We start from the raw sequence: 16,722 nt of genomic DNA on the forward strand, positions 1-16,722 counted from the left end.
TTCAGTAAAGCTTATTATCAAATCGCTGAAATTCACTCAGGTCGATTCGGTCTGACGGATTCCCTTTATTGGCCGACCCTCCATAGACAAATAATGACTACCGCCGCTGAGGTCGCATAGGTCACTCTTGATCTCTCACGCAGCTCAATATCTAACCTCTGTAATAATACAAAATCTTTATTCTATTTTATGTCAGGTGCTCCGCTCATTGATAAAGACTTACCAGACACAGAAGAGGAGGCCAGTCATGGTGGATCTGGATCCCAAGGCTGTGACCTGTGACGAGCTGTTTGGAATCATCAATCCAGCCACCAGAGAGTGGAAGGACGGTGGGTTATCGTTAATGGCCAGATATTTATTGTAGAACTCCATAACACACATGACACATCCCTGGCGGGCTGTTTCTTGCCGCTGTCCAGTGATGCTCTGATGTGTTTGACTTCAGGTCTGTTCTCATGCATCATGAGGGACTTGGCCAACGTCGCTCATGACGGACCAAAGTGGATCGTTTTGGACGGAGACATCGACCCCATGTGGATTGAGTCTCTGAACACGGTCATGGACGACAACAAGGTTTGATTGAGCTCATTCGGTGGTGGTGATGGTGGTGGTGATGATGTAAAGCAATTCTTCTAAATCAGGACTTGGTGAATGTCCAAAGAGCTGCCAGTGACTGGATATGCTGTTTGTGTTTAGGTGCTGACGCTGGCCAGTAACGAGCGTATTCCACTGAACCCCACCATGCGCCTGGTGTTTGAGATCAAGGACCTGCGTACTGCCACGCCTGCCACTGTGTCTCGAGCTGGCATCCTCTTCATCAACCCTGCTGACCTGGGGTGGAACCCGTGAGTCCACACACACACACACATACACACCTTTACTCTCAGTTATCTGAAGTGATTTATAAACTTTCACAAACATACTCGAATGAAACTGTGCATTCTGAAAATATGACATATTTCTCGTGTCTGCAAAACTGCCAAAATGTGAAGTAATGATGTTAGTACAGTAACTAATATAAAATGTGCTGACTCTGTGAATGCCTCAGAGTGGTGACCAGCTGGGTTGAGACGCGTGAGGTCCAGTCGGAGAAGGCCAACCTCTCCATCCTGTTTGACAAATACCTGCCGGCGTGCCTGGAGAAACTCCGCTTCGGCTTCAAGAAGATCACGCCCATTACGGAGGGCACCATGGTGCAGAATCTACTCTACTTCATGGAGTGCCTGCTGACCCCGGAGAACACGCCGCCGGACTCCCCCAAGGAGCTCTACGAGCTCTACTTTGTCTTTGCCTGCGTCTGGGCCTTTGGAGGAGCAATGTTCCAAGATCAGGTTTGAGGTTTATCAAATTTAATTGCTTTACTATACCATATGTTATGTTTTACGTTACGTGTATATTAATTTGTATGTGTATAGTTCTTTACGAAACTTTCTTTGTTATATTTTAAGTCTTTATTGATGTACAGTATGCTTGCCCTCTTTAAGTCATATTGCTTTCGGCGGGAGAAAAAAAAACAATGTTCATGTGGTTTATGCATGCCATAGCTCACTGACTACAGAGTGGAGTTCAGCAAATGGTGGGTGAACGAGTTCAAGACCATCAAGTTCCCATCCAACGGAACCGTCTTTGACTACTACATCGATAGGGATTCGAAGAAGTTCGCCCCGTGGACAGAGAAAGTTCCCAATTTCCAGCTGGACCCGGAACTACCTCTGCAGGTGAACAGAAGGATCCTGCATTATAATTTGCTCAGATAATTGTAATTAATGACCCCCACCTGGGCTGCTCCTGTAGAACATGGAATAGAATGTACTTAAGTTGGAATCCCCCTCCATTTTATATACAATCACTGGTCTCCAAATTCAAAAGACCCATATTGGATATTTTGCTAATATCTAAGCAAAAAGCAAAATCTAAAACAATAGCAATAGAATGTATACACGCTTTAAACATTTTACTTCTATGCCCTATATTTTTGTATAGTAACCAACTGGGTAACAATAATAATGCCTACATATAACGCATTACACTTAGTAAATATAATGAACAAAACATTAACAAATGTTTGTGAATGACAGGGAAATATTAAGTTCATATTTTATGTTTATCAATCATTTACAAATTGTTTGTAAATTAATAAGATAATCTGTTAAAGGTTTGTGCAATCTTGAACATTTTTTTTGTAGATATTTTATAAAGCATGAATGAAATGTAGTGAATAATAACAACATTTGTTAATGTTTTGTTCATCATTCGTTAATTATTTACTAAGTCTTTATAAGCAGACATTATTATGAAGTGCTACCACAAGTTGTTGATTTATTCTTATTAACCATCCATCCTGCTCCTCTGCCCTCCCTCCCCAATGCAGGCGTCTCTGGTGCACACGATGGAGACCATCCGTATCCGCCTCTTCATGGACATGCTGATGGAGCGCAAGCGGCCCATCATGCTGGTGGGCAACGCCGGCAGCGGCAAGTCTGTGCTGATGGGCGACAAGCTGCGCAGCCTGAGCACAGACAGCTACGTGGTGCAGTCTGTCCCCTTCAACTTCTACACCACCTCCGCCATGTTACAAGGTAAAGTACAAACCATGAAAACTAGTGCTTGAAACCTTGAAAAGCTTCACCTGCAAAAAAAGAGACTTTCAAGGTGTGTGGCCCCTTGCAAAACAGTACAAAAAAACAAAAGTTACTAGCTTGGCATAGCTCAAATTTTACTCAAATGCAATTCTGCTTGACACTATAAATACGGTACATTTTCCTATAAGCCATGCATGTTTGCTTATGAACAACCAGTAATGAGCCTGTTGTGTATGTATTCCTGTTGTTGTAGCCATCTTGGAAAAGCCACTTGAGAAGAAAGCAGGTCGAAACTACGGTCCACCCGGCAACAAAAGCCTCATCTTCTTCATCGATGACATGAACATGCCAGAGGTGGACAAATACTTCACTGTAGCGCCGCACACGCTCCTTCGCCAGCACATGGACCACGGACACTGGTATTCACCTGCTCACATCAATACACACATACCATACAGTATAATCCTGAAAATTACATTGAAATTACATGGACACGATCATACATTTACCCCTTTATTAGTATCCGTACTGTAACATCTTAATGATTTTTCTTCATCTGTAGGTATGACAGAGCTAAGCTGACCCTGAAGGACATCCACAACTGCCAGTATGTGGCCTGCATGAACCCTACTGCAGGGAGCTTCACCATTGACCCAAGACTTCAGGTTAGTAATTAAGTTTTCTTACCTCAGTTTTCAAATGCCACAGAAAGTACTTTACTGTACAGGTTGATCAAGTTAAAGATATTTGTATTCATAATAGAAAATTGTTATTTAAGGGGGCGACATGGGTCAGGGGGCTAGTGTGTTGTACCATTACGCCGAGGATCCGGGTTTGATTCCGGCCCGAGGTTGTTCCCTGATCCTACCCCATCTCTCTCTCCCCTCTCTCGCTGTCCTATCTGAATAATAAGCATATCAGTCATATCAGTCCCTGCAATGTTTTAAGAAAAAGAAAAGAACAAGAAAGAAGAAAAAACTGAGTGCGATCCATTTCCTAACTATCTGAATGATAAAACATCATGTTGTCATACCGTATAATGTGTGTTTTGTTTTGATTTGCGGTTTCTTCCAGAGGCACTTTGTTGTATTTGCTGTGAGTTTCCCTGGACAGGATGCTCTCTACAGCATCTACAACAGCATTTTCTCCCAGCATCTAGAAATGTCAGGTTTCGCCCCGGCTTTGAAGAAGTTCTGCCCGACCCTCGTCACGGCAGCGTTAAGTAAGAACAATGAAATTGAAACCATCTGACCCAAGAGAGTAGTTTCTAAAAACTAGAGATGCACCGAAATGAAAATTTGTGGCTGAAACCGAATATTACAGTTCAGTTCAAAGGTATCAAATGTTAGGTTTTTCACTATTTCAAAATATTGCTAAAATCTACGGCTTACAATACATGTCTTCATAGAAAAAAATATTTATTTGAAGTCTTCAAATGTTCGAGTAGAACTGAAATTATGTTTGGAAGTCAGAGGCGTGCTCAGTCCCTTTAGGAAGATGAAAAAAGTATTCTTGTGGGTGCTCTTTGGTTCAAGGTTCAATGTCAAAAAAGTTGCTTGAAAAGAGAAAAAACTTTTCTTCACCAAGGCACTCCAAAAAGTATAGTTAAAATGTCTTTATTATTATGACATGTCCATTAAGGACTTTTAAAATTGCCCACGCGTAGCGGCAGTTGAGCCTTCTTCAGGGCATAGTGATACTGACACAGTGAAGCCTTTTGTTAGACAAACATTCCACCTGTTGACTAGTTGATTGCCCACAATTAGTGCACCTCCCCCACCACAGACTTAAGTGTAGCTAAGACCCGCCCCCTCAAACAGGTACTTGAAAACAATTACAAAAAATAGCAGATCCAGTATATTAAACATTTCAAAAAGTAGATACTGGGTACAATAGCAGTGATAAAATACAAAAGAACACATTGTTACAAAAAAGGTCTGTAGTCCATTTCCTCATTAAGACCTGGATGCTCCATTGCCTTGAAGCTCCAGATCCAAAAGGTTTCTCTCTGTAGCAACCTTTTCAATCTGTCCCCACCCCGTACAGTTTTCTTGATCACTTCAATCCCCTGTACTTTTAAAGATGATGGGTCACTCTGATGAATTTCTCTATAATGTTTGGCCATTGGATAATCCTCATTGTTTGTCTTGATTGCATATTTGTGTTCTGAGAAACGTGCTTTTAATTTCCTCTTTGTTCTCCCCACATAAAAACATCCACAAGGACACAGCAAACGGTAAACAACATATTCAGAGTTACAGTTAATAAAATCATTTGTTTTGTATTCCTTTTTTGTTCTCAAATCTAAAAAGGTTTTGCTCTGGATGATACCCTCACAGTGTTTACATGATCCACACTTATAGGTCCCGTAGAGGTCTTTTTGTATCCATGTTTTCTCTTTCCTGTCTGGCAAGTAACTTTTGACCAGTTTGTCTTTTATAGAGGGGGCCCTTTTGAAAACAGTCATTGGTGGATCAGGGAAGACTTCCTTCAGAAGTGGGTCGCTATGGATTATTTGCCAATTTGACCTGATGATTTGTTTCATCTTCGGGGCACAGCTGTTGAATTGAGTGATGAAGCAAGGCCCTCTGTTTTTGTTGTTTTTCTTTTTTCTCTTTTTTAAGAGGTCAGACCGGTTTTGCGACTGGGCTTTTTGCATTGCACTGTCCACCAATGCTGGGGAGTAACCCCTTTCACAGAACCTTGTTTGCATGTCTTTGGCCTGGGTCTGAAAGTCTGAATCACTGCTGCATATCCGTTTAAGGCGTTGAAATTGTCCGACAGGAATGTTGTTTTTGAGTGAGTTGGCATGGAAGCTGTCAGATCTGAGTAAGGTGTTCCTATCTGTGCTTTTCCTATAGATAGTGGTTTGTAAAGATCCACTATCATCAATGGAAATTGATAGGTCCAAAAAATGTATAGATGTCATTGAGTATTCAATTGAGAGTTTGATGTTCTCATTGGTTGAATTTAAATACTTATGAAAGTCCAACAGCTCACTCTCACTTCCTGACCATATTAAATAAATATCATCAATGAAGCGACAATAGAACATGACCTTGTCCAAAAACACATTATTTTGTTGGTTGTATACAAATGTGTCTTCCCAGTAGCCCAAAAAAAGGTTTGCATAATTAGGCGCAAAACATGCACCCATTGCTGTGCCTTTCCGCTGCCTGTAGAAAGAGTTCTGAAAAATGAATACATTGTTGTGCAGAGTCCATTTTGTCAAAGACACTAAAAATTCATTTGGTGGTGTGGTGTCAGAACGTAAGGATAAATAATGTTGCAAGGCCTCCAAGCCTCCCTGATGGTCAATATTAGTATATAGAGAGGCTACATCTAAAGTTACCATGTAGCAGCCTGTGGCATTTGTAATGTTCATCAATGCACATAAAACATCTGTGGTATCCTCAATGAAAGATGGCAAGTCTCGCACAAGAGGTTTTATGAAATAGTCCACAAACTGAGAGCTTGGCTCTGTCAATGAGCCATTCCCTGATATGATTGGTCTCCCTTCCGGGTGCTCCAGATTTTTGTGGATTTTTGGCAACATGTAGAAACATGGCATTTGTGGGTTTTCATTCATCAGGAAAGAGAACTCTTTGTCAGAAATCCAGTTTGAATCTTTAGCCTTGGACAGTATAGCCCGAAGTTCACTCTTCATTAACTCAATGGGATTCATGCTTAATTGTTCATAGTAGACATCATTTCCCAGTTGTCTTTGGGCTTCAGTAATGTAATAGCTAGTATCCATTACCACTACTGCACCCCCCTTGTCAGCCGGTTTGATCATAATTTCATCATTTTTTGACAGGTTTTCAAGTGCTACCCTTTCTTTTCTTGTTAGATTGTCCTTCATTTTTCTCTGTCTTTTACTGAACATTTCATTCATGTCATGTGACACTTTCTTTGTAAAGGCAACCAAAGTTGGGTTATTGCTCATTGGCATGAAGGTAGACTTGGGTGTAAAGGGTGTCTTAACAATACAAGTAGAATCTGAGTTTTCACCAATAGTGCTGTGTACATTTTTATTTTTTTGGTGGTACCACACTTTTAAATGAAGATTTCTATAGAATCTGAAGAGGTCCACATTTGTTTTAAACTCAGCAGCATTGCACACAGGGGCAAAGGTGAGTCCTTTAGACAGCACATTTATAGAATCTTGTGTCGATGCGTGTTTGGAGATGTTGATTACCGTTGATTTCTGACTCTGCTCCGAAGGCTCTCCCTTGAAATTGTTGGATCTACGTCTCCCCCTCCTGGTCTTCCTTTTTGTTTGCGTTTCTGCTGGGGGGCTTTTTTGGTGTGTGATCCAGTTCCTAAAAAATCACCATGTGTGTCTTCATGGGTAGAATCATGCTCCTCTTCACTTGTACTGAGATTGAAGGACACCACTCGCCTCCGCCTTTCTGGTTGTCGTCTTGTAGTTTCCTTCCATGTGTAGACCTTGCCTTCAGCATAGTCCCTCTCATCTCGTCGGAATTTGCTCAGTTTGTACTCTTTCAGTTCCATGGCGAACTTATCCAAGTTTGTTTTCAGCTCATTCTCAAATGAAGATTGTTGGGATTCATTGCTGGCTTGGGTCAATTGCCTCTTTAACTCATCCATTTTTGCTTGCAGTTTTTCTTTTTCTTTTTTAGTTTGTTCAATAATGAGTAATATGAGGTCAAGAGAACATTTGTTTAAGATGCCCTCCCACTGTTCACGAAAGGTAGCATCCTCCAATCCAAAGGACGGAAACTTCTTTATCCGTAGGCCTCTCGGGATACGTTTTTCTCTCCAGGAATCCGATAGATGTATAAGGTGCCATTGAAGTTTGATGTCTTTTTCACAAGTTATTTTAAAATCTGTGTACATACGATCCAACTCCTTTTTGGAGGAACTTGGCAGAGGGGTTCCAGTCAGAAGGGAATCTGGTACAACTATATTGTTTCCTTCCTCAATGGAATTTCTCTTTTCAAGCAACTTTTTAGAACTGAAATTAGTTTAATTATGCCCATATTCAATTCTTTTTCTATTCGGCCTCCGATTCGGTCAATCAATTGGCTTTCGGCCGAAAACCGAAAGTGTCTTTTTTTGCGTTTTCGGCCGAATATTTTGTTGTCAAATTTTCGGTGCACCTCTACTAAAAACATGTTATTCTCTCTCTCTCTGTCTCTCTCTCTCTGTCTCTCTCTCCCGCAGCATTTCACAAGAGCATGTCAGTAACATTCTTACCAACTGCCGTAAAATTCCACTATGTGTTCAACCTGAGAGACCTCTCCAACATATTCCAGGTAATCAGTCTGGCTGCAGCTGATGAAATGTGGACACATGCACAATATGGGGCCAGAGAACTGGACCTCCTTGACCTGGCTGACTCTGCCACTTTGCCTTTGTTCTTGTTCTGTTGCAGGGTTTGCTTTTCTGCAGTGCTGGATGTGCCAAAACCCCACCTGAGCTTGTGCGCATCTGGCTGCATGAGTGCAACCGAGTCTATGGTGACAAACTTACAGATGAAGCAGACATGGTGACCTTTGAGAAATTGCAGGAGGCTACCTGCAAGAAATGTTTTGAGGTGCCGTCTCTTTAGCCTTGACTGTGGTCTGACAGTCATCACTTAGCAATTTGTGTCAGAAATTTGTACTAAAAATGCATCCCATCCACTTTCAGGATATGGCTACAAACTTTCTATTCGAGAAACCCAACATCTACTGTCATTTTGCCAAGGGTATTGGGGATCCCAAGTATTTCCCTGTTGACAGCTGGGGTTCATTGAACAAGCTGCTGGTGGAAGCCCTGGATAGCTACAATGAAGTGAATGCAGTCATGAATCTGGCAAGTACCTCCATAATACAGTCACAGTTGTGGATAATGCCTGTTGAACTCAAAATAGTAGATGAGAGAGCAGTCATATTGCTCACAGACAAATGTTTTATGGTTTGTATTGTAGTTGTACTTTAAGCAGTTACAGATATGACTAACTGTAATAGTCAGGTCAAGTCAAATTTATACACAAGTGCAAATCAATGTGCTTCACAAAAATAAAGGTAAAAGAAAGGACACAAAAATGTATTAGAGAGAAAAGGTTAAAACATTAAAATAGAACATTAAATGATCTGAATAAAAAAAGATTTAAATGGAGTCGATATTTAAAACATTTAACTACAGTTAGAAAATGTAAAACATTTGAATGCAACAATTAAATAATTGCAGCAAATAAAGAAAGAAGATAGGACATAATAAATTAGGGCTGTTGGAAGACATCCGAGAATAGCTTAGTTTTGAGTCCTGCATAGTGGCTAAAAGCTGCCTCTCCACACTATGCATTAACCTTTGGGATTACCAGTAAATTCTTGTCCTCTGACCTCAGTGACCTGGTTGGAGCATACTACTGAAACATATGCAGTTGGTAACTGGGTCCCGGACCCAAACCATTTCAAGCTTTGCCTTAAAATCAATTCTGTAGCTCAAGCTTCTTTTAAAGTAAAAAAAGGACAGTTTATCTCATTGTAGATAAGCAATTGTACATATGTTTACATCCCCTTTTTCATATGCATTAGAGGTGCACCGAAATGACAATTTGTGTCTGAAACCGAAACCGAATAATAATTAATCACTTGGCCTAATACCGAAACCGAAACCAAATATTACACTGTAACAAATAGCTGTTTATTTACGGCAATTCTGCAACAGCATCCTACTGTTTTTCGAAAAAACGGACAACTACTGTGAAAATATTACTTTGAGTCACATATTGAGCATAAACAGTAAGTACTGCACAATACTGCCGTGCAATACTAGAACGCAGTAACTCAAAATGGTCGAAAAAAAAATTATATCGGAAATCGGTTCTAAACTACCTCATTTGTCTTGTGTCCAAAAATGGTGGTCCAACACCGTCCCATTTTGGAGAAAACTCATTTTGAAAGTGCAAAAATGACCCAAAAAAGGTTAAACAAAAACGCAGTAAGTCGGCGAGTTACTGCTGCACGTTCCAATGGGACTGGTTTGGGAGTAGACAGTAATACAAGCTAAGAACGCAGTAACTCCTGCAGTAACTCCATTTTGTGGCAGTAATACCAGCCAAGAACGCAGTAACTCTGTTTTTTGTGGCAAAAAGACACATGACCCATGACCTCTTTTACCCCTGAATCCTTCTGCTCGACTCCTCTCTCTCTCTCTTGCGCTCTCTCTCTCTCTATCTATCTCTCTCTGTGTCTCTCTCTACCTCTCACTCTCTCTCTCTCTTTCTCTCTCTCACTCTCTCTCTCTAGCTTTCTCTCTCTCTCTCTCTCTCTCTCTCTCTATCTCTCTCTGTGTCTCTCTCTACCTCCCACACTCTCTCTCTTTCTCTCTCTCTCACTCTCTCTCTCTCGCTCTCTCTCTCTCTCACTCTCTCTCTCACTACCTCCCTCTCCCTCTCTCTCTCTCTCTACCTCTCTCTCTCTCTCTTTCTCTCTCTCTCTCTCTCTACCTCTCTCTCTTTCTCTACCTCCCTCTGTCTCTTTCTGCTTTACTTCTCTCTCTCTCTCGCTACCTCCCTCTCTCTCTCTCTCTCTCTCTCTCTCTCTCTCTCTCTCTCTCTCACTCTCTCTCTCTCACTCGCTTTCTCTCTCTCTCTCTCTCCCTCTCACTCTGTCTCTCTCTACCTACCCCTCTCCCTCTCTCCCTCTCTCTCTCTTTCTCTCTCTCTCTCACTCGCTTTCTCTCTCTCTCTCTCTCTCTACCTCCCTCTCTGTCTCTTTCTGCTCTGATTATTCTGTTTTCCTCAGTTCACCTCCTGCAACCTTCCTCCCTATTTAACGTTTCCGCTTTCCCCTTACGCCATCTACACCTCCCTTCATTTCCTCTCTTCCCTCTCTTTTATTTTCTCGTCTGCTTTATCATATTGGTCTGTCCACCGTTTTTTACTTCTCTCTGTGCTTTGTAATCTCTCCCTCTCCACCTGCTTGTGCCTCCATTGCTTCCACCTGCCATTACATCCCCTGCTCTTGTAGTCTAATTCAAATGAGCTAATTCAAGGTGAAAAAAAATCAACCAGTCTTACAATTCAACAGTTTAGTTCCACTATTTTTTTATTTTTAATACATTCAGCTGAGCTCCAAGGATGGCTGTGGGATCTCCGCATGAGTCCTGTCTGCTTTCCCTGCCCGTACCTGGACAATGTACAGTCCTCCTGCACCACAAATAACCACGGCCTACTTTGTACTAGGGGTGTAAATCACAGCCTTCATGACGATACGATACCGTATCGATTTCTTAAATCAGCGATTTGATTTTTTCCGTTACTTAAGAATTCCCCACGGTATGATGTGATTCGGTTCGATTCGATTTTTTCCGATTACTTTTCCACTACTATTGTGTTATGGAGATAGGACATTGCACAGGGGACAGCGATTCGATTCTTTTCAATTCTTAAGAATGCCCCAAGATACGATGCGATTCGATTAAATCGCCGGCCGATACTTCCGATGCATCGATACATTTCGATTTTATGTACATCCCTACTTTGTACTCCATGTAATGAATGTTACTGCTGCACCTGACTCTGGGTTGCGTTTTGTAGATGGAATTAAGGGAGGCTCTGTCGCCAGTCTTCCCTGGGCACTATGGACAAATACACTGTACATATAGGCACATCACAGCAGGTCAGAAGTACAGTTTTACCTGCTGCTCTTCCAAACCAGGTGGTCCCAGAGACAGGGAATTTCATATTTATATCCATTTTCAACAATAACATTTTGAAGTTATACTATAAGTCATATTATATTATATTATATTATATTATATTATATTATATTATATTATATTATATTATATATATTATATTATGTTATATTATGTTATATTATGTTATGTTATGTTATATTATGTTATATTATATTATATTATATTATATTATATTATATTATATTATATTATATTATATTATATTATATTATATTATATTATACAATACAATAAAAGTTTTGACATGTTTTTGAAAGAAAATAAATGTGTATTTGAAGTCTTCAAATGTTAGAGTAGAACTAAAATTAGTTTAATTAATGCCCATTTTCAATTCATTTTCTATTCGGCCTCCGATTCGGCCGCTCAATTGGCTTTCGGCCGAAAGCCGAAAGAGTCTTTTTTTTGCGTTTTCTGCCGAATATTTTCTGCGGCCGAATTTTCGGCGCACCTCTAATATGCATGTATCACTGTGTTTTGGTGACAGGTGCTGTTTGAGGACGCCATGTCCCACATCTGCAGGATCAACCGCATTCTGGAGAGTCCTCGAGGCAACGCCCTGCTGGTGGGAGTGGGGGGCAGCGGGAAGCAGTCTCTCTCCAGACTGGCAGCCAGTATCAGCAACCTGGAGGTCTTCCAGATCACCCTGAGGAAGGGCTATGGCATCCCTGATCTCAAGGTGCCCAACACAGAGATAACAGCACTCCTTTGGAAAACCCATAGTTTTTTCCCAATAGAAATAGAAATACAGTATCTCATATCGTGATCACTTTTTAAGAACAATGGTTTCAGTGTGTTGATTCAATTGTAGTGTTATTATTGACCCCTGTTCAATATACAGTATTTTCCAGTTAGATCTTAATATAGTACCATGTATTTGATGGTCATCGGCTAGATAAAAACAGAAACCTGGAAATGCCAGCAGTGCTAAAAATTCACCATGAACATGTACTCCTGAGTTAGACCATCAGACAAACCAAACAATTTGTATATGTATATAAAATATATAAAAGTGTTTGCTTATCCCTGTCAATAAAGGACTTTCAACTGTTCTTCAGTGTGCCTGAGATCACCTCTCTTGAACTTGTTTTGTTGTCATGATGTTTGCTCCTCAGCTGGACCTGAATGCCCAGTACATGAAGGCGGGCGTGAAGAACGTGGGCACGGTGTTCCTGATGACCGACTCCCAGGTGGCCGAGGAGGAGTTCCTGGTGCTCATCAACGACCTCTTGGCCTCGGGAGAGATCCCTGGACTCTTCCAGGACGACGAGGTGGAGAAGGTCATCGGGGCCATGCGCAACGAGGTCAAGAACGTCGGCCTGCAAGACACCAGGGAGAACTGCTGGAAGTTTTTCATCGACAGAGTGAGAAAGCAACTGAAGGTAACATATATAAAATGGTATGAGCATACAATATATGAAATGATTTTGTAATATGTTAAACTGAAAAATCATCTATGGCAATACAATTGCTACTGTACAGCTCCAGGCCTTTTTATTAGAATAGCATGAAAAAGTTGATTTATTTCCATAATTCCATCATCCACGTTTTGGTGTTAACTCACCAGTTTAATTCTAAATCACCAGAAATTAACCCCCATTGAAAATGAATGGGGTTTTATTTCTGTTGAGTTAGAATTAAACTGGTGAGTTAACACCAAAACGTTGAAAAAGGTAGGTCTGCACACTGCCGATAAGCTCCAAAAATAAACTTCTTTATTTAAAAAGCAACGTTTTGATCACCCTGGATCTTCATCAGGCATCCACTCCCATGCACTGTTTTTGCCATTGACTTCAATGTTAAACGCATCATGGCCATTATGAAGACAGAGAATGACCTAACCAAGTATTGATCATTGCATGTTATGTAGAAAGTACCAAATTTCAACTGATTTAATGTGACCCGAATTTGGATGAAGAAAAATGTGACTTTATAACAATATTCTAAAGGGCCGTACACACACGTCGCTGCTATTTACTCGCTACTTGCTCACTCGCCTACTTGCCACTCGCTCTGGGTGATTTTGTTTACTGGTTGTCATGGTTCCCGCTGTCCGCGCCAATAACGTCGGTACGAAACAAAATGTAGGCCTGCGCTGTTTAACGTTGATTGTGTGCTGTGCACAACCATATGAGCCTTTGATGGTGTACACTGTATTGGATGTATTTTCCTCAACTCTTCAAAGTGTGATGGCGTGCAGAAGTTGGGTGGTCAGAAAACCACAGGGGCAACGTCACCTGTCAATACTCTGTATTCTGCATTCCAATTGGTTACTCGCTTAACTCGCGTCGCTCGAAGATAAAATAAGTTTATCTCGGAACCCGCCCACATCGCATCGCTTGTACTCTCCTCGCCTACTCGCCAGCGAGACTCGCTGGAACACGTAGACATTCTATTGACTTCATCCGCTGAGCGAGTAACTAGCAGCGACGTGTGTGTACGGCCCTTAATGCTGCGAATTCCCCAATTCATGGTTTTTTTTTAGCTGGAAGGCCAACGTATATAAAAAGAAAAAAATGAATGGTTGGAATAGTTAAAAAACTGGGCCATGAATCTACAATCCATGACAGTTTAACATTATTGATGGAATTATGGAAATAAATCAACTTTTTCATGCTATTCTAATAAAAAGGCCTGGAGCTGTATATTGTTGAAATTGATAAATGAGTTGACAAAGTTGTGACTACTCCACTGCACTAGATTTATAGGTATGTATGATCAATAACATATCATGTTCATGAATTTGTTAAGCACAGATTTGAATGACCTATCCTTCAATGTAACATCATCTATAAATCATTCTGTAATAAACCTGAGCTCTTGTCCACCTCCATCTGTCTCAGGTGATCCTGTGTTTCTCCCCTGTGGGTTCCACTCTGAGGGTGCGTGCTAGGAAATTCCCTGCTGTAGTCAACTGCACCTCCATCGACTGGTTCCAGGAGTGGCCAGAGGAGGCGCTGGTGTCTGTCAGTGCTCGCTTCCTCTCAGAGACAGAGGGCATTATGGTAAGCCCATACCCGATACTTTGGAATAACATCCATCCTGTAAGAAATAATTCAGTGGTGAATTTACCTTAGGTTCTGAATTCTTTTCCCCATTTTGTAAGTCATCCTGCATTTTTGAATGTAGTAGACATGTAAACAGCATCTAATATTCCTTATGTTCTCCAACCCACCGACCCCCCCACCCACACATTTTTAGTTACCTACGCATCAGATTGTTTACACTGTTGGATCTCTTTTTCATTCTGTTAGTATTTCTTCGTGTTCCTTTTGTAGCTGTTTTTATGTGTTGTGTGAAAATCTTTTGTTTCAGCCGGAGATCAAGGACTCCCTCAGCCTGTTCATGGCTTTCGTCCACAAGACGGTGAACGACATGTCTAAGTCCTACTTGATGTCGGACCGCCGCTACAACTACACCACCCCCAAGACCTTCCTGGAGCAGATCAAGCTGTACCAGCTGCTGCTCAGCATCAAGAGGTCTGAGCTGCTCTCCAAGATGGAGCGGCTGGAGAACGGCCTGACCAAACTCCAGACTACATCTGCACAGGTAACTTCACACACACAACACACTGCAATTCATTGCTTTTGATTGTCTATTGAATATCCGGTTACGCATGACAGGACAGTGTCATAATAGTATCAAAACAGTGTCAAGACGTAGTCATGGACGAGTCATCAACATTATGTCAATGTCATAAACGTTTTATGGTCACGATTATTGCTAGAGCTGTCTTGACCATAATAGAATGTCACTTAATGATGATATAGACATACTGTTTATGATACGGCCATGGCTGCGTTATGACACTTGTCAAACCTATCACCAGCGTTTATGTGGTGTAGTTTGCCACGTTTGACATCCTGTAACTGTCTGTGTAACTGTGTAACTGTTTTTCTGTGTATGACTATTGTAACTTTTTACTGTTACACAAATATAGCATATAACACAACCAGAACCAATGGTTGACATGATTATAATTAGAGATGTACAGGATCCAAGATCCGGTTCCGGATCCGGCAGGATAATAGGGTTTTTCAGACTATCCAGATCCGGCAGGATCTTAAGCAGTGGATCCGGTATCCGGCAGTTACCTAAAAATCAGGATCTGGGGCATCTCTACTTTTTACGTAGTGTAGGCTAGGCTTTGCGCCAACGTAATAAAAAGGGCCCATGTGTGCGAGTTGGCTATGTGTTTCAACCCTTTCGTAGGATCCGGTATCCGGTTCCGGATCCGGCAGGATCTTAAGCAGTGGATCCGGTATCCGGCAGGATCCTAAAAATCAGGATCCGGTGCATCTCTAATTATAATGCATCATGGCAGTTCAGTGATCATCCTTCTCTATGCTTTGTTGAAAGGTGGACGACCTGAAAGCGAAGTTGGCAGTCCAGGAGGTGGAGCTGAAACAGAAGAATGAAGACGCTGACAAACTAATCAAGGTGGTGGGTGTGGAGACGGAGAAGGTCTCCAAAGAGGCAGCCATTGCTAATGAGGAGGAGTTGAAAGTGCAGGTCATTGCCAAGGTAAGAACATGAATGATGTCTTCTGCTTATTCCCAGTGGCCATGATATTTTGTAATTGAACGTCATTTTTTGCATATCATATGATCCGTTGAATGGTTTAGGGAACCGAATGTCCTTATTAGTTTTGTTCGTAGGGACTACAGTAGTTTTCTTGTGTATGTGTGTTCAGAATGTCGGGGAGAAGCAGAAGTCTTGTGAGGAGGACCTTGCGAAAGCTGAGCCTGCCTTGCTGGCTGCACAGGAGGCCTTGAACACCCTCAACAAGGTTGGAGTCAAACCAAACTTGTTATGGCACAGCAAACCACCACCACAACCATATCACACAGCGTTACCATGACACACATTCCGTTAACCTGTCAGCCTTACGATTAATCAACAAGTAATATTTAGCAGAACAATGTGATGACACATATGATGTAAATATTGTGTGTGACAGAACAACTTGACAGAGTGGAAAACATTCTGCAGTCGTGCAATTCTGCAGACCAGCATTGTATGGCACCAATATAACCGCAACACATAGACACACACTCACACCACACACACATTCCATTAACCTGTTGAGCTTGCAATTAACCAACCAGATTGAAATCATTCCTCAGCCTTGCAATTAATCTGTCAGCGTTGCATGGCAACAACATTCTCTGACTTGTCTGGTATTTGTATATTGACAGAACAACCTGACTGAGTTGAAGTCGTTCGGCTCTCCGCCAGAGGCTGTGGTAAACGTCACCGCTGCGGTCATGATCCTCCTGGCCCCCGGCGGCAAGGTCCCCAAAGATAAGAGCTGGAAAGCTGCAAAGAACATGATGGCCAAAGTGGACTCCTTCCTGGAGCAACTTATCAACTACAAAAAAGAGAACATCCCAGAGACTTGCATGAAGGCTTTCCAGTGAGTCAAGCA

The 16,722-nt window shown here is 41.6% G+C and overlaps 1 protein-coding gene across 1 annotated transcript in view; it reads left to right on the top strand.

The window, feature by feature from the left end:
* Positions 1-16,722, top strand: part of LOC134467968 (dynein axonemal heavy chain 17-like) — a 49,712-nt gene that overhangs the window by 16,542 nt on the left and 16,448 nt on the right. Inside the window, exons 41-59 of the mRNA XM_063221991.1 lie at positions 197-329; positions 446-573; positions 697-845; positions 1,049-1,331; positions 1,545-1,718; positions 2,372-2,579; positions 2,836-3,001; positions 3,145-3,247; positions 3,657-3,804; positions 7,770-7,861; positions 7,981-8,142; positions 8,238-8,402; positions 11,782-11,973; positions 12,410-12,676; positions 14,138-14,299; positions 14,610-14,843; positions 15,654-15,818; positions 15,988-16,083; positions 16,493-16,710. Of these exons, the coding sequence (XP_063078061.1) occupies positions 197-329; positions 446-573; positions 697-845; positions 1,049-1,331; positions 1,545-1,718; positions 2,372-2,579; positions 2,836-3,001; positions 3,145-3,247; positions 3,657-3,804; positions 7,770-7,861; positions 7,981-8,142; positions 8,238-8,402; positions 11,782-11,973; positions 12,410-12,676; positions 14,138-14,299; positions 14,610-14,843; positions 15,654-15,818; positions 15,988-16,083; positions 16,493-16,710 (3,245 nt within the window). The remainder of the gene's footprint in view (positions 1-196; positions 330-445; positions 574-696; positions 846-1,048; positions 1,332-1,544; positions 1,719-2,371; positions 2,580-2,835; positions 3,002-3,144; positions 3,248-3,656; positions 3,805-7,769; positions 7,862-7,980; positions 8,143-8,237; positions 8,403-11,781; positions 11,974-12,409; positions 12,677-14,137; positions 14,300-14,609; positions 14,844-15,653; positions 15,819-15,987; positions 16,084-16,492; positions 16,711-16,722) is intronic.

This window comes from Engraulis encrasicolus, chromosome 17 (genome assembly GCF_034702125.1).
Source record: "Engraulis encrasicolus isolate BLACKSEA-1 chromosome 17, IST_EnEncr_1.0, whole genome shotgun sequence".
Taxonomy (NCBI): Eukaryota; Metazoa; Chordata; class Actinopteri; order Clupeiformes; family Engraulidae; genus Engraulis; species Engraulis encrasicolus.